The 24,375-nt window shown below is 38.3% G+C and overlaps 2 protein-coding genes across 4 annotated transcripts in view; one reads left to right on the top strand and one right to left on the bottom strand.

The window, feature by feature from the left end:
• The first annotated feature begins 18,801 nt into the window (after positions 1 to 18,801).
• Positions 18,802 to 20,975, top strand: LOC145782439 (uncharacterized). Its single transcript, XM_082594226.1, has one exon. It carries the CDS (start codon positions 18,891 to 18,893, stop codon positions 20,037 to 20,039), a length of 1,149 nt encoding a protein of 382 aa, XP_082450352.1. The 5' UTR covers positions 18,802 to 18,890; the 3' UTR covers positions 20,040 to 20,975.
• Positions 20,976 to 22,755: 1,780 nt separating this feature from the next.
• Positions 22,756 to 24,375, bottom strand: part of LOC145781985 (nipped-B-like protein A) — a 30,831-nt gene continuing 29,211 nt past the window's right edge. For all 3 annotated transcript variants that reach the window (XM_082593705.1, XM_082593706.1, XM_082593707.1), the window contains one exon: positions 22,756 to 24,068. In XM_082593705.1, the coding sequence (XP_082449831.1) occupies positions 23,895 to 24,068 (174 nt within the window). In that variant the 3' untranslated portion in view covers positions 22,756 to 23,894. The remainder of the gene's footprint in view (positions 24,069 to 24,375) is intronic.

The following is a 24,375-nucleotide window of genomic DNA, read 5'->3' as shown; positions in this document are numbered from 1 at the left end:
TGATGATAATTTTGTTACATTTGGCTAAACTGTATTTGTAAATCGATGAAGCAAACGAGTTTGAAAAGTTTGAAATTAGGATTTCAGATATCGAAGTCATCTAATATAAATTGGCCAAGCCAAGGTGCATAAAAATACAGTAGGCCTAGTAGCAAAAGAAGGTATACCCAGTGCAGATTCAATGAACTGCTTGTCCTAGATTTTTCTTAATCTCAAACCATCTCTAAAGTCTCAACAAGTAGGCTAGATATCAAAAACACACCTCGATAAAAAACAAAGTAGGTTATTCTAAAGAAAGTAGAAGGCCTTGGCTAATGCTATTGTACTGTGCTTGATTGGAGCATCCTGAGCTAATCGTATAATAAATTATTGCACTTTTTGGAAACTAACTGGTTTTTCATGATGGCACCGTGTGAACTTCTTTGATCAGCTTGACTTATGATAATTTAGATGTCACTTGGAATAGTTTGTCTATTTGTTGAAAACATTTTGCTGTTGTATCGAAAAAAATCATTTAATTTGTGGAGCACTATTAATAGTACTCCACCCATACACAGCTGCGGCTAGTGCAGCAACATCCCGAGCACGATAGTGGTGGGAATGACCTGAAGACAATGTCTATACTCTTGCGTAGTAGTTTATTACAGTAACAAAAATCAACTTGGCACTATTAGAACAAAAAGGGAAGACCGGTCAGACGCCCAGAAATTAAACCAACAACAGAGTGCAGAAATGATTGAATGAAATCAAACTTAAAAGTGAAGCCCATCACAAAGCTCTCCGGCACATGTCGATACATATTGAAAAGAAATGAAAACACATTGAAACGCATTGCTGGTTGCATACTGGAACATACTGATCATCTTAAAAACTATTGAAACTACTTTCCTATACATTTCGACTACACATTGAAACTTCTCGAAACTTACATATTGAAACCAACACATTCTGTAACTTATTAAAAGTTATATAATATCAAGAGTTAAGAATTAGACGAGTTAAGAGATAAGACTCTGGACGTTCCAGTTTAGGAACTAGAACGTAGATTGACGAGGTAGTATGCAAAAGTAATTCAAATATCATAATTAATTTTTGAATTGTTCCAAGTTTTATCAATGTTATTGGTTGTCTCATGGGTCCCAATCCTATGGGACCGATAAGACAGTGTTATGGGACCGACTTGACATACCCAAAGTTGCATAAAAAGTACAAAAAATTGATTGCGAAGAAAGGAAATTAGTTTATTTACACTAAAAGTGACACATCAGCATGAAACGTCATGTTCTTTTTCTCAATGTTCTGAAGCAATGGCAATATCCTTGTGTAGACTGTTTAATATGCAGACGAAACATTTTCTGAAATAGGCCTACATCAAATGCCACTTTGGCGTGTTGTTGTTGAAATTGGTTGTAGCAAGGATAATTTTATTATAATATGTTTTCAAGAAATTGAGGCAACATCCTCATTGCTTGGAAAAAACAGTTTGTCCCATCGGTCCCGCAATCAGCAACTTTAAAAACTATTTTAAAACAGAGGGGGGTTTGCGACACTTTTTAACCTTGAATGGGCGTAAAGTCTTAAAATTGTTTCAAATTAACGTGTGCTAGTTTGCACTAAAGGTCCTTCTTTAACAGAGACCATAAATAATGTCTCCTTCTCTTCAAATTAACACGTACTTTAAAGGGTAGACGTTAATATCTTAAAATTGTTTCAAATATCTTTTTTACTTTAAAAACTATTTTTCTGCTTTCCACACTATTGACAGCTGAAACTCTCTACTATCGCAAACCATGCTCCTTACTTCACTAATTCAAAACAACTTTACTGTAAACCATTGTTATTTCTATTATGCTCTACAGATTTTTTAAAATCCTATAGCTAAAGTTTACTTTTGGGTCTATAAATTTGTATTTTTCCACCACTATTTGCATAATTGAGCTGGATTCTATTCCTTTTTACTTACACAATCGGAGATACACATCTCACGTCCAAAATCAATATCGAGAAAAATTATTCACTAAGAAGCAAGATATCGCGCTGTCCCTTCGGTCCGCGTGTCCCATCGGTCCCGCACCTCTCCTACCTTTAACTAGCCTATCGATTTCAATTTAGTTGTTCTTTCTTAAAGGCATACTAAATGAAAATTTCAAACGGGAATTAAGCATTAAAATGAGTAAACTGAACATTCAAGAATACATTTCAAAAAAAATTACCGAAAAAAATTTGTTTTCAATGGCGCTGATAAGGCCTAAAGTCCAATGTTTCATTTATTTTCATTTTTTTCAAAATGACCAAAAAGTGCAAACACTGCTTGAGAATACGTCACTAAAGACAGCAATAACAAAAGCCACGTTACCACATCTGATGTTTTGAGCAAACTGTCTGATGTTTTGATGTTGAAATGTGTTGTTTTGATGTACATACATACATAGCCTACAGTCAAATCTCCCGCAGTAACAATTATTGCGCGATTAGCTGATTGCTATAGTCTTTAGTGACGTAACTGTACAGTCGCACGCTTCGCTGCTCAGGCCAAATCTCGTTTTGAAAGCTCTGGCAAAAGCACGCGCGCAATCGTGGTCAGACAGCAATGGGGCAAAATTTTATTGAAAATCGTTTTATGGTAGCATGTTAAACACAAAGAACGTGGAAAATCGCCAAGTCAGGTTTTTCCTTTAGTATCCCTAAACTTGTTTCAATAGAATCTAGACCAGTGGTTCTTAACCGGGGGGCGTGAAGTATCTCTCAGGGGGGGGGGGGGGGGGGCGCGAGCTCTATAACAATTTCAATTTTTTTAATTACTTTAATGTCCTAGGACCTATGCTGTTCGTCATATTCCGTATTTTATCTTATTTTATATTGTGTTCAGTAATTCTTGATTTATTAGTTAGACCAGAACTTTACAAAACTATTTTACACTGAACTCCTTCAGATTTATCAAATTTTCTTGACGCTGCTTCATTTTTACTTTTCTACGGCTTCATTTCTACGGCTGAGAGTTGAAGGAGACTTACGTTGTTCACTCTCTGGAGTTAAACCTCGCATTAAAAATCTAGTCGCTAAGAAGCAGTGTCAAGTATCTCACTGATGTGTACAATAAACAGACAAAAATGCAATTTTTTTGGTATGATACTTATTCAAAATCTAGGGGGGCGCGAAGCACATGACCATTATTGAAAGGGGGTACCTAGACCCTGGAGAAACAATAGACTTACAGGCCAATGTAAAGTGTAGGCTTACAGTCTCGTAGAAAACTCTAATGTGACTTATGGAGCTAATGAAAATACACAGAGGACAGACTAACTTTTATAAGCATTCCAGTTTATTGCAGACATGGCTTTTAGCTTACCGGTAACAGCATAAGCAGTATATGTAACGCTAAACGATCTTACATCAATGATTAACCATCATGGGCACAAGTGGCCACTTGAACGTCTTTTGTATAACTTTCTCATGTGAGACCTTCGATCGGGTATTGTAACAAAAGCTGAAAGAGCTTGTACATTTAAAAAGCTGCTGGAGTAGAATACTTTTAAAATGTAGGCTAAGTTACAAAAGATAAGATGAACCTTATGTAGCCTAATGTTAAGATGCTAATTTTATTCAACACAAAACGTTTAGGCTACCGCTGAAAAAATGGCCTAACTGCGCCAGTTCAGTTGTTTTTATTTCTGGCCATCACAGTTTAACAGCTTCGCAAAATGACAACTGCATTTTGACCTGTGATAAGCGTTTGATCACAATCTCATTTAATATTACTGTCGTGTCTTTAAACATACCGTAGCTATTTTAAGAAATGTAAAAAGTTACCTATGAGTAATTATTGTCCAACCGACGCGTATGTCTAGACTTGCCTAAACATGTTGAAGTAGGATGTAGATATTTGCTTTTATACAACAAATCATAAATCACAATTTCTTTGGTCTATGTCACAAATAGCTTTAAACGTAGACTGTTTTATTTAAATCAAGCTCATATGTTCAATTGTTGATAATTTCAATCCAAATGAAATTTCTAGTTTTTTCAATAGGAGACAAAAGCTGGCCGATTAAAACCTGCCCGAAACACATAAAATCACACGAATTTAACAAAAACCGACTTCACATCAACTCATTAAAGCCATGGTAGGTTGTTGGTATCCTAATATTATTGACTTAGTGAGCTACTTATAATCAATTTTTATTTGAAAAAATAAAATTTCATCAAATATCGCATAAAGCATATGACGTATACCAAGTCAGCAAATCAGTTGTGCAGACTGTGGGGTGCGCAAGGAGGGAGAGGCAAGGATGGGTCATCGTTCCTTCGTTCCTCTCCTTTAAAAAATGTTTGTTTCTTCAGCGTTGTTGTGATTGTGTATGGCAGACATGTTATTGTTTGAGAGTGGTCTAGGGTAGCAGGGCCGCGCCCGCATTAATCGTCCCCGTACCCTCTGGCAAGAGCCCATTCATTTCAATTTCTTTGATGTTTTTTTGGCTATTTCTAATTTGCATTCATCAAATGCTGGCATTTGCACAACAATCTAACCTCTTAGTGTAATTTATTAAGTTAAGAATCGATTTCGCTATAATAGCATCTTCAGCTAGCACATGTAAAAAAAGAAGAAAATTTGAAAAATACGTAAAACGAACAAATAAAGCAAACTCCGATGTTATCAACACGCATAAAAATTATATTTTAAATAGATGGTTACATAATATTAAAATCAAAACCTGCAAGCCTAAATCTTAACTGGTGTTCTCCCACGATTTCCAACAATATTCTGGTACAAAATTGGCTATTTGAAATGAAAAAATGTTGAAAACACTGTTACAAAAGCTCGATGTTCAATAGCTTACACCACGTAAGGCCATATTGGCAAACTTCCCGGTTGGGGACCCACCTCTGTTTAGGGGCCGATCCATATTTATATTTAGATGGTAGGCTTCAGCGTTTTTCGGCTATTTAAAACAAAAATGTGACTATACTGCTACAAAAGCTCGACATTTCATGGCTTATGTTGCATCTATCGCAGTGGTTCCCAACCTGGGGTTTGCGGACCCCTTGGGGGTCCGTGAGAAAGCATTTGGGGGTCCGTGATTACCTTGATAAATTTTGAAAAAAAGAAAAAAAAGCAATCTTTTTACTTTCATTTCTCTCTTTAAATGCAAATGTGTCAAGCTCAAGCCCGCGAGAATAAACTGTACCGGTATGCATTAAAATAAATCTATACTGCTGCCTACAGTGTGTACATTAACCTTAAACTACATCTACCACAATGCATGTCGATTTGAAAAGCAAAAGGAAGTCCCCTCTCAAAATTGTTTGAGAGTAAAAGTTTTCTATACGGCATGGCCTACTTGGCTGATATTTTTGGTCATATTAACGATGCTAATCGTGGCATTCAAGAACCAGGTGTGACAATAATTGATGCAGCTAAAAAACTGAAAGCTTTTTTAGCCAAGTTGCCGGTTTGGAAATGCAGATTGGAAGCAGGTAATTACGCTAACTTTCCAATGTTAGAAGATCTTATCTTGATGGATGAAACTCTAAGAGAATGTATTCTTTTGATCTCTATGAGAGAAGAATTTTGCGCACACTTGGAAACCCTGCAAATCTCATTTCAACGTTATTTTAATTTAGAACTCCTGCCGAACGAAGTTGAAACATGAAGTCGAAATCCTTTTCTTTTTGACTTGAACAACATTAGCGATAACGATCTCAGTAGAGATGACCTAATTGATTTGAGACCAACAGAGTTATTACGTAATGAATTTCATTCAAAAACTGTGGAAGAATTTTGGTGCTCACAACTGCAAACCTACCCATTCTTGGCAAAGGAAGCGATTATGGTTTTGTTACCATTCATAACCACTTACCTTTGCGAGGCAGGATTCTTGGCTCTTGTTACAATAAAAACTAAACATCGAAATCGCCAGGACGTTGAAGATGACATGCGTGTTGCATTGTCAAAAACTCAACCACAGTCCACAGTTCAGTCATTTAGTTCAGGAAAGGCAACAACAGCCCTTTCATTAAATTTGCTTACGTTCAAAAGTTTCGGCATGACACTTTGGGTCACCTTAATATTCAAACTCCGCTGACATTTCTTGAACAATTCATTCATTTTCTTATTTGCGCAACTGTTTAACCTGATATTTGCCGCAGGAGTCATAGCGGCAATGTAATATGACACAGTACAGTAGTTGAGTAGCATAATTATTACAATAGTTAATAGTATGTTAATTGAGTTTCAGGCAAAATTTAGGTAGGGGTCCGCAGAATTAATAATTTGCCTAAAGGGGTCCGTGACAACAAAAAGGTTGGGAACCACTGATCTATCGGGTTTTGTACTGTTAATCATCATTTGGAACGACCGTTTTGCAGTAAATCAGCGAAACCAGTAGGCCTAAATTTATGCTATTTTGTTAGACTTATAAAAGAAATGATAATGCCCTCTCGCTTTCTTGGAAAATGCGTTTCAACGGTTGCTTGGTTTTGAATCTTCATCTTCAAACTGACAAAGCCTTGATGGGTTATCCCTGGTAGTTTCGCATAACTTACTTGTAGAGGCTCTTGACGCAGGGCCAGTAACCGAGATTGACAGAATGAAGCTTTCGATTATTGAAGTGTTGTTGCTGGGGAATTATTCCATTCACTAGGTGCCGCTGAATGTAGAACAGTCTTTAGAATATGAATAGCATAAATAAACTTGTTCAACAATATACATTAAATGCTCATGTAACGGCAAAGATATTCGATTTTTGCAGCCAAAAGCGTTGACAAAAGCAGTCAGTTTGATACCTTTTATTTTGTGAAAACTGAGGGAAAAGAACTACACGTGTGCTCTCTACCTGTGCTTAAGTCGAACTGATTAAACTTAACATAGCCTAAACACGTTGCAGTCAGCGCAAGAATGTAGCTTCTGGAGAATCGGACATTCCTCGCGCTGATTGCAACAAGCAGTGCTTCCAGCATATTATTGCAAATACTACAACACCTCCCCCTTAAGTTCAATGACACTACAAAATACAACACCAAAATTAATACATTCCACCAGGCAGGTTAAGGCCAACTCGGATCTTCAATAAGTCGATTCGGTCTCTTAACCTGTCTGCGCGGTCGAACAGGCAAGTCCACGTTGACACTAGCGGAAGGTTTGACATTGCCCGGCGGCTCGATAGGCCAGGGGATAGACGCAGATATTCTCCGTCGGATGAATCTGCGGTTTCTAATTAACAATCGGCCGCTAGCAGTTTTAACAGTGTATTTCCGGTAGTCGTCCACAGCGACTATTTTCCCATAAATGTCCCACAGTCCGGTGTTCGAATTTTGTACTGCGACGTGAGTTCCGATCGGGAATTCAGGAAGACGATGAGCACGATTGTCGTAGTAGGCTTTGGTGTCTTCAACAGACATCTCTTTTCGCGTTTCAGCTTGTTGCCTCTCGCTCTTCCATTTATGAGAGAAGGCCCGATGATGTACTGGAAGGGTGTCTTGAGTCGGTCGTCCGTACAGTTTCTGAGCAGGTGTCAATCCGTCCTTCCTGCATGGCGTATTTCGATACTGCATCAAAGCTTTTGCTAGTTTATCTTCGTCGAGGTAGCGATGCGTCCATGAACGACAAATTAACTTTTTCATGCTCTTTACGGTTGCTTCAACTTTCCCGTTAGATTGCGGATAGGTTGGAGTAGAAGTACGATGCCGCACTCCCCATTCATGAAGAAATGTGGAGAATTTCTCAGACTTGAATTGGGGTCCGTTGTCAGACCAAATAACATCTGGTATTGCAGTGCGAGTAAAATAGTCACGTAAAGCTTTAACGATCACAATAGACGTAGTTGACGGCCAGTCTGTAAAACAATCTACCATAATTAGATAGTGTTGTGAAAAGGGCGAATGGGTTGATTTCTCAACACCATTGGCTCTTTGCACAACGAGGGGAGGTTATCTTGACATTTTTGACACGATAAAATTACGGTTTCAATGTCATGGTCTATGCCGGGCCAATAAACGGCCAAACGAGCGCGTTCCCTGGTACGGGTAACGCCTTGGTGAGATTCGTGTAAATTAGCAAGTATCTCACTTCTAAGTTTTTTCGGAATGAATAATCGACCACCATACACAATAAAGTCATTGTCAACTGATAATTCATGCCGTATCTTCCAAAAGGGTTTTAACGTATTAGACAATTGAGATTTATAATTGAGAAATCCATCGACGATGATCTGCTTTAGTTGGCGATAACATTGGTCGTTTGATGCGACTTCCTTGAGATTGACAAGCCTTAAATTTAAATCTACGCAAGCGTTGAGTTCTGCAAACCTGTGCACAGATTGGATACCGTTTTCGGCTATTTCATCATCTGGTGTAGGGTCCGACACAGGGCTACGAGACAGGGCGTCAGCGGCTTGATTCGATGCACGTTTTTGCCAGTGAGCAGTGAAGTTGTATTCCATGACCTTCGTCCTCATGCGCTGTAACCGTGGATTCTCAATTTCATCTAAACGCTTGTGGTTTAAAATCGAAATTAAAGGGTTATGATCAGTTATGACGTCAAAATGAGGCAGGCCTGCAAGACATTTGTGGCATTTTTTTATCGCCCAGGTGACACCCAGCATTTCTTTTTCGACTGCGGCATACCTAGTTTCTGAATCCGTCAGAAAGCGCGATCCGGCTTGAACCTTACGCCAGGTGCTGTCACTGCATTGTTGAAGTAAAAAGCCTAGACCACTGTTGGAGCTGTCAGTCTGTAATCGCGTTGGTTTGTTAACGTCGTAAAAAGCAAGAAGAGGGATTTCAGACAACGCTTTTCTCGCTTGTTTAAAACTTTCAGTAAATTCCGGAGTCCAGATAAATTCGTTTTTACTGCTAAGCAGGGGTCTCAAAGGGAATAAGTACTTGCTTACAGTTTTGCTGTTGCTAGACAACTGGTTAGCGAGACCAAAAAGCGAACGTAAGTCAGTGACGTTAGCAGGTATTGGGAAGTCACTAAGTGCATTACACAAGGAGCTGTCAGTTTTATAGCCTTCCTGGGATAGTTCGAATCCAGCAAACTTAATGCGTTGTTGACAAAATTTGAACTTATCCTTATGAAGAGAGATCCCTCGTTCTGCACATCTTTGAAGAAATTTTCTTACTCTATTGATGTGATCGGTTACGTTAGAGTCAAATATAATAACGTCATCTACTACCTTTCGACAGTTGTCTAATCCGGAGAAAGCTTCATCCATTCTTCGATTGTAATGTTCAGAGATTGAGCAAATACCAAATGGGGCACGTAGAAATTTGTACCGGCCAAATGGAGTGATTAAGTTTGTTAGCAGTTGGCTATTGTTTTCTAAAGGACACTGGTAGTAACCCTTTAAAGCATCAAATGTTGTGAAAAAACGTGCTTGTTTTGCATCAATGTCGGCTACAGCTTCAGCCGGCGAGGAAGATGTATAACGTTCACGTCGCACAAATTTATTTAGCTTGGAGAAATCGACGCACAATCTAATATTATCCGAATTCTTTTTTGGTGCGACCACGATAGGTGCACACCATTCTGTAGGTTCCGTCACGGCCTTTATAATGCCTTGATTCCAAAAGCTCTAACTCTTCTTTTAATTTATCTCTATAAGCATAAGGCACCACCCTAGGGATACTCACACAAAATGGTTGCGCCTGATCCATTAAGTGATTGATTGATTGATTTATTTTATTTCGTTGTAGGTAAATATAGTACAATAAATACAGCAATAAAAAAGGAATTTCCAGCAACGGGAATCTGCGAAGAGACCATGGGTCTTCGAGTCAAGCAGATACCCCAGATTCTAATAGAAGTTCTAAAATTGCGATAACAGTTAGTTACGAAATTTAAAAGATCACTATACGAATAATCGACATAGGATAGAGAACACAATGAATAATTCAATAACGAAAATTGAGACAAGGTGTTAGATGATGGTCACAGAGAAAAATATTTAGTAGCCAAAGTAGCCTATCGGTAGCATGAAGGTAGTACAAAATAGTCGTGCTAATATTTGGCGATGAGTGAATATTTGTGTCGCTTTTTAAAAGAATAAAATGACAATTTACGCAAGCTCGTTGGTAAAGAGTTCCAGACTTTTACTCCGGCATATTTAATGCTGCGCTGGAGTCGGGATGAGGCGTAACGTGGGACAAAATAACGTCTTAAGTCACTTAAGGGAACGTTCAAATATTACGTAACGCTTTTTTTCCGAATTTTTGACCCCCCCCCCATGTAACGCTTTTTTAGTACGAATTCAGCACAAAAACTACCATTCCGTACTCGAAAGCGTTACGTAACGTTTTGCTTGAACCCCCTCCCCCCAATGTGACGCTAACGTAACGCTTTGCATAAACCCCCCTCCCCCTCGAAGGCGTTACGTAATATTTGAACGTTCCCTAAGTCGATGTGAAATTCTTCTCCTTTCATTACACGCATCTTTCCATCGAAGACGGTTGGAAATTCTTCGACCAAGTCGTCCAGTGTAGTGCTCGTCGTTGCTTTCCGTGATACACTATTAATCTGCTTAGGATAAAACGATGGGAGAATTCGTAAAGTTTTAGCTGTTCTCCACGAGATTAACATGCCGCCTGGAATAGAAGGAAAAATGTGTAAAATGTCTTCAGTAGCTACCTCACCCAGCGTCAGCTGTACCTTGAGCTGTCCAATCTCCTTTAGTGGTGATCCATCGACTGTGTATATAGTTCTTGGTGCCGTGGTACGGCTCATGTTCCGTGCGTCTTCTCCGAGCAAACGTAAGGTCGTTTCATCGGCGGCCGAGATATCTGCTCCTAAGTCCGGCAGCACGGTGATTTTCGCCGATCCATTAGGTGACCTAACTTCTAAACTTACTCGTGGTGCGCTACCGATTCCACGTAGTGAACGCGTCGTTTCTTGAAACGTCATCAATTTTAGAGCTTTATCTGCCTTATTAGTGCTTAGCAACTGCAATTTATTACCAGATCTTGCCATGTGGTTCTTACATTGAGCCGAGAAATGGTTAAGTTTGCCACACTTAAAGCAGGTTTTATTGCGAGCTGGACAGTCTTTTAAAGTTTTATGCCACGGGCGGCCACACATGCTACAAGTTAAGCTTTCTTTACTCGCCGTTGTCTCTTTAGCCGTCTGAGTAAAATTTCTTTTGTTCCGCTTGTAGGCCGAAGCGTGGTTTACTCGATCTACTGTAAGATCTGCTCTTTGCCGACGGGCAGATTCGCGAGCTCGACAAATTACTACGCATCTGTCCAATGTTAAAGGCTTCTCTCTCAATAACTCTTCGACGGTCTCTTCAGCGTGAGTTCCTTCCGCGATTTGATCCCTCAAGGCTTTGTTTGCGCATTCTTCATTGCAGTACTAAGAGGTTTTCACTAAGTCACGTAACGATACTAAATAGTCATCGAAAGACTCTTGCGGTCCCTGCAGACGTTTTTTTAAATTTCTGCGCTCCACAGTTTCGTTTATAGACCCCTTCACATAGGCTTTCAATGCTTCTATGATACGTCTAGGGTTTTTCTCTTCGTCTTCTCTCAACCCCAAGTTGCTAACGACGTTGGCGGTTTCTCATGAGAACGAAAGTCTTAGTACATTGTAAACTGTAAGATTATCTTTGGCGGCTAACCCAGACACTGCTACATAAGCGTTCCATTTTTCTTCCCAAGCGTTGAAAGAAGCGCCTCTGTCAACTTCCAGGTCTAGTCTAGGGACGTCGCTTTTTCTAAACGTGTAAGCCATTTCACTTTATTTTTTAAAAGGATCTTTATCCTGTTTGCAGCGCCATGTTTGATACCTTTTATTTTGTAAAAACTGAGGGAAAAGAACTACACGTGTGCTCTCTACCTGTGCTTAAGTCGATCTGATTAAACTTAACATAAACACGTTGCAGTCAGCGCAAGAATGTAGCTTCTGGAGAATCGGACATTCCTCGCGCTGATTGCAACAAGCAGTGCTTCCAGCATATTATTGCAAATACTACAACAGGGATTATCCAGGTTAAGCTATAGGCTAGGCTACTTTTGCATCCGAAATCATCATTTTGTTAACTTTTTAAAACTTTTAAGGGCTTGCATTCGGAAAAAAACTCCACAACGTAAAATGCTTTTGGTTTTAAATCTTTATCTTCGGACTGAAAAAGCCTTGATAGGTTAATCTTGGATTAATCAAGTTAACCTATCTTCAGAATGCGAATCCTGGTTGGTAGGCAAGGTATATTTTCGCATACTTGCAAAGGCTTTTGACGCAGGGCCGGTTACCGAGATTGGCGTATTGAATTTATCCGATTGTTGAATGTTTTTGATCCGAATTTACAATCCACGGTTTGAAAAATATTTTAGGCACTGTTACTAAAAAATAGGTTCCTACTAACTTAGTGTTGATTTTTTTTGTGGTGGTCGAGATGGTGCTCACATGCCCTGTAGAATAGGCCTTCTTTTTCGTTATATACCTTCTGTACAGCCTATGTTCAGAATGCGGTAATTTTTCTTTAAAGTGACAGTAATAAATTGCATTATTTTGATATTTAAATTTTTAGAGAGAGGTTCAATTTATGCTTTGATTAAGCTAATGACATTGCCTGTCAATCAAACTATTATAGTTTTTTACTAATCCCTTCAAGCCTACTATCATGTCTTTCATATTCGCATATCTAATAATTTAATCCACAAATACTGTGATACACACAAAGACCGTGAGAATGTAGGCTATATTTCACCAACAGACTACCTTATAGGCAGGGCTGGGTTTAGCTGATGAGGGGCCCAGGGCACTTTCAGATTGGGGGACCCCCATGCGAAAAACTTTATAAGTAGGGCAAGTTTTTGTTGCACTAAAAACATGAGAAAGTTGCATTTAATTTTAACAAAAGTTGCATTTATTTATTTACCTTTTTACCATTCATTTACTTCGAAAGACTAGACACAACCAGTTTCCGTTTATGCGGTCTTGGCCAAAAGCCAAGTCATACTTCCACTTCTAATTTAGTTCGGGCGCTGTCGTGCTTGGCTGAGGTTGTTGAACTTCTAGCTTGCAAGCAAACTGTTGCGTCATAGATAACATTGAGATGCAGCTAATCCATCACATAGCTTTTGTTGTGCAAATCAAAGAGAATAGAACCATACTGTACTAGAAACAGTTTTATAGCATGTTTTTTAAATCACTCCTTTACATTTTGCTCAATACTTGATAAAAGTTGCAGTAAAAAGTTGCATGAAAAATAGAAAAAAGTTGCAATATAAAATTCCTACAAACAGCTTAAAACATCATACTACATAAATTCTGAGTATTTAGGAAGCTGCCGGAAGCTGTAAAAAAAAGTTGCAAAAGTTGCAAAAACTTGCCCTATTTATAAGGTAACTTGAAAGTCACCTACACCGCTAATGCCTTTACGCCAAGCTCAGTCACCACCTTGTGACTAAAAATTAATCAGAAAAAGGAGGCATTTTGCAGAAAATTCAGAGGCTGAGAGAAAATAATAACAATAACAAAAAATCACATTTTTCCAAGTCGGGGGCCTTCAAAAAGGGGGCCCCCGGGCAACTGCACCCTCTGCCCCCCCCCTTAAATCCGGTCCTGCTTATATAGGTAGACTACAGCAATGGCCAGACTATAAAGTAGTAGCCTATTGGGTTTCTCTTGACCACGAAAAATAAAATGATAGGCTATGATATGGGAGGATCCAAAAATGTCAAATTGTATCGAATGCCCCCTTTCCCAGTAACAAAATCTGCTTACACCACTGAACGGACCCTTAACACTCGTGGTTTAATGGATTGAGTAATTCAACTACGTCTTCCATGTAAAATATTATATGCGACGTCAAGAGTGTTACATCATATTGTTTGTTTTAAATCAAAAATCTAAATGAGTCTCCTATAGCTGCTGTAAACTAAAAAAAATATCGTCAATACAAGCTGAGTATGATAGGCTAATCTTATACGATAAAATGTACTGGTTATTATTAGAAAACGGGCGTTTTTTGTAATTTATTTTCATATAGTTTCGATTCGAAAAGCATTTCGAACCCCCCACTCCCCCTTTTAGAGAAGCCTGCGCATGCACTGCAAACAATAAATCAACGTAGATAAAAGGACATTTGTTGGCTGACAGACCAAATTCTTCTCTCAGATAATTTTGCATTTTTGCAAAACTTTAAATTTGTTAGCTCAGTTGTTATAGGCTGTTTTAGCTACGTTGTTAGGCTGTAGATTTTGGTCTACAGATCACTAGGATCAATGGCGGCTGGTGCTGTTTATGAGCAGTGGGGCTGCAAACGATTTCACGGGGGGGAGGGTGCTTCCTCCAGAAAAATTTAAAAAATCGCATTAAATTTGATGCGTTCTGAGCATGTTTTTACCCCAACTTTTGAAAAAATGCATTCAAACTTTGTTGAAAAGTTGATGTAGCCTATTCCGACGCTGTATTTTAAAAAAAACTAACAGTAAGTTTATTGCTTTGGAGACAAACTTTACTAACAACTTGCAAAAAGCAAAGAATACCGATATGTTTGGACTACGAATGGACGGATATTTGTGAGAAGAGAAAGTGAGAAAGAGGATCAGATTTGACATGGAGTATTTTTTGGGGTATATTTTCAAATAACCATTTGAGGTTTTCGATTTGGTGAAAAAGTAGCCTATGTTTCGCGACCCACCCTAATGTATACGCCATTTTGTATTTCTGCATCATTTCTGTATTCCTGTTTTCATACTGTAGCCTACTGTTAAATTTTGTATGTAGGCTATATTGTTTTTTATTTTGTAGCCTATATAATGTAGCCTATATTTGCTTTCAACTCCGACACCGTTCCATGTCAAATAAACTATGACACCACACGGGTGTGGCAGACTTGATAACCAGCTCGGTCCTTCTGCCACTCCCATCATCATCAGCAAACAACCTAACTCACATTGTAATCTTGTATTGTTTATTGTTTTTTTTTCACATGTAGGCAGGGGCGCCGGAACGATTTTTGACTGGGGGGGCAAGATTACGAAAAAAGGGCACTTTTGTTTACTAAAAGGCCAATTTTTTTTCAAGTCAAGACATAGGCCTAGCGATACGGTAATGCTAATCTATCAGCTCACTATGTATTGAGTAATGATATTGATAGTCTACAAGTGTCCGGTATACAAAGAAGGGCATCATGCTATTTTATAATGATGTAACCTACTGTCAAGCTTTAAAGCAGCCTGCGGCCATGGCCGCTAAGTAGTGCTTGAATGAACCGCCGGTGCTACCTCCTCAATCGGCCAGGTTTGGCCGCCGGTCTCTCCTAGCCAATTATTTAATTTCGCAATACAATGATCGTGGATTAACTGTCGAAAACATGCAGTATCAAAGAGTGACGCAAAGTTAGGTCAGCGCGTCATAATCGCCACTGTTGCATTGTGTGGGGAATATTTGTTATTGATGGAATATCCATCTGCGATCGCCAGCGCTGTAAGTCTTGTTTGTAATTCCCGACGTTTATTTTAACAAAGTCTTAATCCGAATTGCTAATTTACATCGGCTGGCAATATTGTCGTTTTTATGTCGATTCGATGTTGTCGGACATTGAACCGTTGTTAAAAAGGAGAACAAAGTTAGTTGACATCAATGGGGAAAACATTTTTTGATCATATTTTGCAAAAATTATGCTTCTTTTAGTAATGTCTTTTAGTAATGTACGGTACATCATTGAAATAGCTAAAACCTCAATTGCTAAGGCAACAGGATCAGATGTCAGTAGATGTAACAGAAAAAATATTTCGCACTTGCTAGTGCATCGTCAGTTCTGATAAAGGGCAGTTAAAGCCTACAAGTAATGTTTTAATCATTGAAATACTTATTTTATTACCTTGCCGTCATCGTCAACACATGTCGAACGTTGTTTTTCGTTGCTAAAAAGAATTCTAGGGGAGTAGCGAACTTTTATAAAATCAGCCACATTGGAGACACTCGTGCGAGTGTCGTTTGAATAGTACTGGATTACAATCCCGATAAAGCAGTTATTGCGTGGTGCAGCGATTCTATTGTAGGACGTCGCCCAGGCCCAGACTTCAACAACGCTAAGTGATCATTTTAGCATTGTTGCAAGTTTAATTCTATTTACTTGTGCTATCGTTATTTTTATTTTGTATTTTTGCCTCCAAGCACGCAGATTTGGCCGCCGAGAAGGAGCTCCCGGTAGGCCACGATGGCTGCCGAAAAAAAAACGAGTTTTAAGGCCTGTACTGTGTTGCAAAATTTTGTGCCGTAAATATTATTTTGAGGCAAAAATGAAAGATTATAATTAGGCTAAAAGCGAATAGCAGAAATTGTTATATTGCAAAATGTGCAGTAGCTTACATGACTTTAAAAGGGCACCATTGCCCCCTCTGCCCCTCCATCTGCAGACAATTTGAGGGCAGGGGGGCATTTGCCCCCCTGCCCCCCGCTTCCGGCGCCCCTGCATGTAGGCTACTGATGATGCAAAATAAAAGAACTTCTTATAGTAGCCTACTATAGTAGCCTACTGGTATTGAGCTTAGTCTTGACTAGCCTAGCCGTTGCATAGCCTACAAGAGATTTTGAGATGCCCTAGCACTTCCTATAACCTGGTGAATACTCTAACTCTACAGCTAACAGTTCTACATTCAGGGCTCATCGCTACTCTGCGAAATAAAAACTAACTTTAAAAAGTCTAAAGTTATTCGGTTAGGTGGGGCTGTTTTCCATGCAGCCCCAACAGATTCAAAAATTGCTGTAAAATATCAAAAGAGGTGGAACTTCAAGAATAATTTTTAGCCAATCAGAGCGTTTGAAATCCAGAATCTCGAGCTTCAAAAACGTTTGCCCAAAATCGGTATTGCCAAACGAAACTTTTAACATTTTAATTTTCGATCCGCAATTCTTACATGAAAAAAGTAACCAGGTCGGACAAACACAAAGAAAAACATATTTTCCATCTTCTCTTTCTTTCGGGTGGGGCTGCAGCAGCCCTATGGCACGAGCCTCCACTGAGTTTAGGATCATAATTATCAGCGAACCAAGCATCAACATTACACAATTCCTTGTGTCGAAAGGTTTCACTTTAGGCAGGACAAGCAAACAAAAGTTTTATTTATGATCTATTATTTTACTGATGTCATCGCAAATTAAACATGGACACATATATGTTCAAGTTTGCAAATACTGTACTTAAGCCAATTAATCCGTTACCTCAGTGGTTACGCGCCCGGCTCAAGATCACGCGGCGCAAGTTCGACTCTCGGGGTGTGCGCTTTAACAACGTATTTTCAGGACTGCTCTCCATTCAGCGGCACCTATAGTGAATGGAATAATTCCTTGGCAAGAACACTTTAACAATCGGAAAACTTCACTCTGTTAATCTCGGTAACCGGTCCTGCGTCAAGAGCCTCTATATTCTATAAGTATGCAAAACTACCAGGAAAAACCAATCAAGGCTTTGTCAGTCCGAGGATAAAGATTCAAAACCAACTAAAAACCAACCAATCAAACCAATTTCGAGTTACAGTATTATTTGTCCAAACTTTAACCCATCCGGCAACTTTAAAGCACAGTCTTTTCAAACAAAAAAGGGAATGAATTTTAAATAACATTTAGCTCATTTTATGTCACGTAAAAAATGAAGTTTGGTGACATCGTGATTCGTGAATAATTTCATACGCTGTTTTGAATCTTTGGTTTTCTACAAAAACTTTTGAATTCAGTCCTGATCTTACTTTTCCGCGAAATTTAAGCTCCGATGATGATCCTGATTTTCCGCGAAATTTAAGATCCAATTCCAGTCCCGGTCCACAGATGTCAGTCAGTCAATGCATTTAATTACTTAATTTAAAGTTAAACAATAAGCAAAACCTTTTAATTCTAATAAAAAATAAAGAGCCCAAAACGTAGATACCAAACTCAGGTTTAGCAGACGTTTCGAAAAATAAAATTTCTTTACTGGTGCTATAAAATGAACATAAAGATGCCATTAGATGAAGCCAGTTTAGTTTTCGAAACGTTTGCTAAACATAAGTTTAGTATCTCCATTTTAGGCTTTTTATTTTTTAATTAGATTGACCACTTGACCAGGTGTTCTAACCATTTTGCTCCTTACCTTTAAAATGTTTTGGTAATAACTAAACCTGTAAGCTGTAACCTAAATAACCCAGACTAGTAGTCTTTGAAAGATGGTTAATTATTTAAGTGAAAGAAAACTAAAGCATTTCAAGCTAAACACCGAAATGGCGAAAATGATCGTAAAGTAACAAATAATAAGTAGGCTATCTACAAAAACGCGAATTATTAATCAGAATTGGGCATTAAAAATTTTCTATGCAGTTGCACTGTCAAAGCTTCCAATGAATTTATTCTACAGAATGTGATAGGATCTGAGTCAGAATCTGCATAAATGTTTAATTTTTAGGAAATTGGTTGCTTAGTTAAAGTTAACCTTGGTGAGGCATAAGATATACATATAACTGGTAAAAGAGCCACATGCAGTATGCAAGCTGTTGGATAACCTGGCTTAGGTTATTCTTGTGCAAACTTTTATTGAAGCTGCTATACCTTGAGTTGTATTTTAGTGATAGTTACTTGTCTCAACTTTTTTGTCAAAATTCTTTTTATTTATGGCATAGTACGGTAATAAGCATTAAGCTCTGTGATTGAAAATGGTTAAAACTTAAAGAGGTATTTATTATGAGTAGGCCTACAACTAAATGTCAGCAATGAAAAATATAATTGAATGGAACAGTGCAAGATATTTTTTGTGTTCAGTTGTTTCTGTAATTTGTTTACTTGAAAATTGACATGGAATACACAAAAATAGAAATATACGTAGACTGAATGCAGTTTTCCAAGTTGAAATTTTTAGCTGGATAGGTAAACTGTTCAAAATTGTTTTTTCAAGAAAGGGAAGCCCAAGAAATATTATGCAATGGATTTGCCAGCTCAACCTCCTCTTAAATCTTTTTATGATATTCTTGATGTTGAGCGACACTGCACTTGTGATGATATTGCATCAGCGTGGACAGTAAAGAAGCAAAAACTCTCTTATAACTCCCAGGATTATAAACTAACTGAAAGAGCATACATAACTTTACATGACCCATTGAAACGTGAGCTTTATAACAAGTTTCAAATTGTTGAAAATGGTACTGATGATTTTAATGATCAGTATTACTTTTCAGAAGCATTTTTGAACAACAAATATGTAAAAGAGTATAAGAAGCAATTGTCTACAAAATCAACTGACTCAAAACTGTCGCAATCAGTTACAGTTTCTTTGGAAGATTTGTATATTGGAAGACAGTTAAATGTAAATATTGGTGCTACAAAGCTATGCTCTAATTGTAAAGGCATTGCAAATTTAACTGACTGCCCCCAATGTAAAACATACTTGGGCCGCATTCCTGGCATGTGTCCCTGTTGTCATGGCAGAGGAGTTATACCTTCTCCAAGTGCTTGTACAGCTTGCAATGGAAAAAAATCTATCCAAGTCTTTGTTCCAACACAAATAAATATTGAAAGAGGAATGAGGCATGGAGAAAAGGTGCGAACAATCTACCCTTTGCAAGGTGTGATTGCATCAAATATGCTTACATTAGAGCAAACAATGCATGGGACATTTACAAGGCAAGGCAATGATCTATATTTGAAGAAAAAAATTAGTCTCACTGAAGCATTGTGTGGCTGTCACTTGGTAATCACCCATCTTGACAACCGCAAGCTGTTTGTTTCTTCACCTGCTGGAAAGGTTTTACCACCAGGTTGCAAAAAAGTAATTAGGGGTGAAGGTATGCCGCTTCATAATGCAAATGGTGAGAAATTTGGGGACCTGATCATTGTTTTTTCTGTTAGTTTTCCAGGTAATTTAGAAGATAATGCGCAAAAGAACATAGAAGGATTATTGCCTGGCCGCCCAATTTTTAAAATGCCAGAAAATCCTGAAACAGAAGAATATCATTTCACAAAATTTGACCCCTCTTATAAACTTCTCAACACAAAAAGCCGAGAAGCTTATTATGATGAAAAGTATGATAAGAAACATCAATTTGAACATAAAAGTCAGTGTACTCATCAGTAGTCTGTATGTGCATAGCTTAACCATTTTATCTTTCATAACGTGATATATGGTGAAATGTTTTTTCCACTAACTTAGGGTTCACCAAACTCAGGACCAGATCTGGACCGCAAAGTTCGTCCACCTGGCCCACCGAACTGTATATATAAAGAATGTGATGTACACTGAATTAAAATCTGCACAAAGCAAGATGTGCTCAATAGATGAAATAGAATTCGCGCCAAATAGTCTCGCAGTGAGATGTGTGTCGCGTTTAATTATCTCCAGCCATATCTGCCGTGCTACAATGACGTCATCAATTTTCCGGGCCGATCGATTCTCAATCTCATTCATATGGTTGAAACTATTGTACCCAATTATGACATATATACCAGTTTTTGTGTCTAACCTACAGGTTATTTCTCCTGCTTCTAATTTTTGTACTTCATGCAACAATTTTCAATTGCTTGAGCACAAACTAACTGCTCATATGACATTGCTTAGAATGCTTACTCTCAAATGTTCTTGTGCGTCGGAAACTGTTCGGAATGAGCGGAAGAGAAAAGTATAATTAATTCGAGACCCAACCATTGTAATTTGTGTTGGCGAATGTGTGAGCAAATGCTCTGTGATTTTCATGCAATGGTTTTCGTGTGTATCGAATATTCTATGGAACTGTATTACGGCAATATAATATTTTATTGTTTGGTTTGACATGTAATTATGCAGATAACTAGATCGTAATTGATGTTAACTATTTTGTTAACTGGCAAACCTACATATTATTTTCTTAGTCTAAAGCGAAATATTTATGCTTTACTTTGCCATGTTATTGTAACGACAAACTTTTTCTTATCTGTGGTTCTTAATATTTTAAAGCAGGCTAATCAGTCTATAACGTCCGCGTTTTGTCGCTTCTACCTTTTTCTAGACCTCTGCTATGTTTGTCATATTTTTTTTTTGTTGTGATGGTCAGAAATAAAAACAAACTGAACAATCTCGACTAAGACTTGAAAACATATACTGTACTGCCAATGGAAAAAAGAATCTTTCCAACAAGGGCGCCTTGTAGGCTACTCTTTAAAACGTAGGATTATTCCGAAAAAAATTCCGTTTAGAATTTATGCAAGTGGCTGTTTTAATCACTCTATACTCAGTGATGGGCATTATCGTCGGTAAATTATCGCGATAAATTTTTATCGCCTATCGTTATCGTTCAATTATTTTTTCAGTTATCGTTAATCAAATTTCGCCAAAGGCAATATTTGATTATCGCCGATAAATTTTATTTCGGATCAACACACAAATGGAAACACCATGAAAAGTAATATTTTTACTAGCCACCTAGTTAATGAAATTAAATTGAAACCAGTTCTTCTTCAGTGCCTGAAGTGTGCGTGCACAGCAGGTCGTTGTCAGGGGAGGGGGCACGCCCCCCCTGCAGCGACGGCCCTGACAACACAATAAGCTTGGGCGTGTTGTCACAATTTTTTTGTTTTTACAAAAATTTGATTTTTTTGAAATCCTTTTGCGGTTGATAAATTTAACTAGTGGCAAAATGAAGTGTAAGTGGACAGCGTACGAATGATATAACCAAACCACTTGCATTGTAGGCTATATAGCAAAAGCACAAATCGACAAACCCCAAACTTGTGACAACACGCCCCGGTTTGCCTTATAGGCCTACTGAACAAATTTTATTACGTGGAATTACACATTTATAAACAAGTTGAAATTAATTCAACAAGTGCTTTGGGTCTTGTTTCCGGGCCTTCACATATTATCGACCAAGGCCGAGGGTTCGGTAGTTTATGCCAAATTTTGCTTCTGCTTCTCGTAAGCTGTCACAGCTGTGACAACTCGCCCCGGCGTACGCAGTCAGACAAAAGTTTTAATGGCGGCTAGAATAGGCACGCTATTAACTTCTAAAGTGTCAGCTAAACTTCTAACATAATAAGCTATAAAACTGATTTCATACTTGCAGCCAGACTGCTCTAACGAAAGCGTCACATAATTTTGAAAAGTTAGTGACATTTACATCGATGACCAAATTTTTGATAATAATTTAATTTAAGCTAAACCTGCTGTCTTTTCTTGACTTTGCTAACCTCAAAATGAAGATGATTCTTAACGAAGCACGTGCTACAAATATAGCCTCGAAGCAGTCAGTGCAAGTACAAAAAAAATTGCTGTGACAACACGCCCCGGTTTGCCTTGCTGTGTATGCATGTGACGCAGTTTCTCTATGTGACAACCTTCTCACCGGGAGAATCATTTGATGTTTGAACACCCCTAAACTATAATCTCCAGTGAAAAGTTTCGGTTGCCAACACCACTGTTGGATTTCTCAAAAATAAAACTTGTTAAAGTACCGTTAAACAGTCTTTTCACGGATGTCAACCGGAAAGAGTGAGTTGCAGTGTCAAAGCCCTCCAACATGTATTCAGCAATCACAGATGTACCCTGCTGCAGCGCTACCCAGCGAATACCTATTCGGACCGATGTCCAATCTACATGGCTTTAACCAGTAGCGTTGACCGGGGGTATTTTTTGTCCCGAGATGATTCTAGGGATGCGGTAATTAACAAAACACTGCTTTTGGGGAAACACTTCTCAATCATTTCACTAAGTTTCCCATTTGAGGTAAGATAGTTTTTATTTTATAAGTGTGTTTTTTTTAAAGTGTTTTGTAATAACCTGGTTTGACCTACAGTACATCACCAACAGACGATTTTAAAAATCAAAGGTGATCTTTATTTGATAATAATACATCAAGAAAACAACTTAAAATGTCAAAATTCTTGAAATACGCAAAGGGGTTAATACAGTAAAATTACGTGTTTTTACAATATCTGCAAAGTTCATGCGCAAGCGAAACTGGAAAATATATAAAAAGAAATTAAGAACGATGCTAGCGAAATACAAATAATACTAGCGAATTACCGTAGTGTGTTCGCTTGATAGCGCTAATTTATGTGTGGTAGAGTGGGCGAATCCAAAATGGTGATAGAATTTGAAGTCCAGTGGAGAAAAAACTTGAGCCAGCAAAATCTGTCCTTTTTACATTTGATTCAACATTTGCAGGTAGATTTCAGCAGCTGGGATGATCATCAAAATCGTTGAGATTCTGTTTTAAGAAAAAAATTGATGCCACAAAAATCCACTCGTAAAATCTTTGCACATAAAATTCTACTGTGGCTACATGCGAATTACAGAGCAAACAACGGTACTGAACATCGCTGACATAAGCATTTTATTTCTTGCACAAAGTTACGTGATTAAGTACAAAAATGCTGATCCATTGTACCGACCAGGTAATGTAATCTCATTAGTTCGAAGTTATTTTCAAGAAGATACGCTTGATCAACCAAGCGAAGCGATTGCAGTTTATAAACGGGAAACTACATCGGTGTGGTCAAAAGCTTTAAGATTTGAAGCAGAAACAAAGAATACTTTCGAAAAGCTAAAATCTTAAACTCACATTTCTGCAACACACAATCAGTATTTCCGGACACAATCCCAAGTGGCAGACAGACTTGAACAGAGCGAGGTCATAACTTTCCTTTGTGCCACACTAGTAAAGTTCATATTGCGCATCTGGGGGTGCGTTCATACCCGCGAAGCTTGATACTTCCACTCCGTGGAATAAAGATTTAATAGATCGGTATTTAGAAAATAGACTGAGCAACAGAGTGAAACAGTAATTAAATCGTAAAAATCTGCTTAAAACAAACATAGAAAATACATTCGGAAACACTACACGTAATGGCAGTGCAACAACAAACGAGAACGAGAGGCCAATCACCGGAATGTTTGATTGCACTCAACGGCTGCTACTTAACCTCATTTTTTCTGTCTTTGTTGATATTTGTCATCACGTCAAAAGCCATGAAACTCTTCTTCCGATTCTGAACTGCTCTCCATGTATTGGATGGGAGCCCTCTTCCTCATCTCAGGAGGAGGAAGCAGTGGATCCATCCCGTAAGACTCTTGATGTTGCTTTTTATGCTTGGACCTGTTCTTGGTCTTCAAAGCAGTTGAGTGACGAATCGCCTGCAGAATGATTTGCACGTTACAAGGCAGTTAATAAAAGTACAGTTGCTCCAGTTTCGTTTCTACCCGCAGCAGCAGTTCCAAATTTCTAGATTTTCAACACATCTACCCTGAAGTCACGACAACGTGCTACAAACTATATTCAAGGGTTAGTAATCTTTTAATCCACCAACCCAAGAGCCTTCACTGGTTGTTGGCGCATCAGGTCACTTATGCTGAGGGCTTAAACATAAACAAATGTCTAAAAAGTTCCGTTCTGCCTAGTTTTGTGCTATGATATTGTATATGAACTACTTATGCTAAACAT

Source organism: Aplidium turbinatum, chromosome 13 (genome assembly GCF_918807975.1).
Source record: "Aplidium turbinatum chromosome 13, kaAplTurb1.1, whole genome shotgun sequence".
Classification (NCBI taxonomy): Eukaryota; Metazoa; Chordata; class Ascidiacea; order Aplousobranchia; family Polyclinidae; genus Aplidium; species Aplidium turbinatum.
Note: the sequence above shows the minus strand (reverse complement) of the source record. Positions and strands in the feature narration are given on the sequence as shown.

Bases quoted from the DNA above. Each gene is read 5' to 3' on its own strand.
- LOC145782439 (XM_082594226.1), top strand. From the start codon at position 18,891: ATGGATTTGCCAGCTCAACCTCCTCTTAAATCTTTTTATGATATTCTT.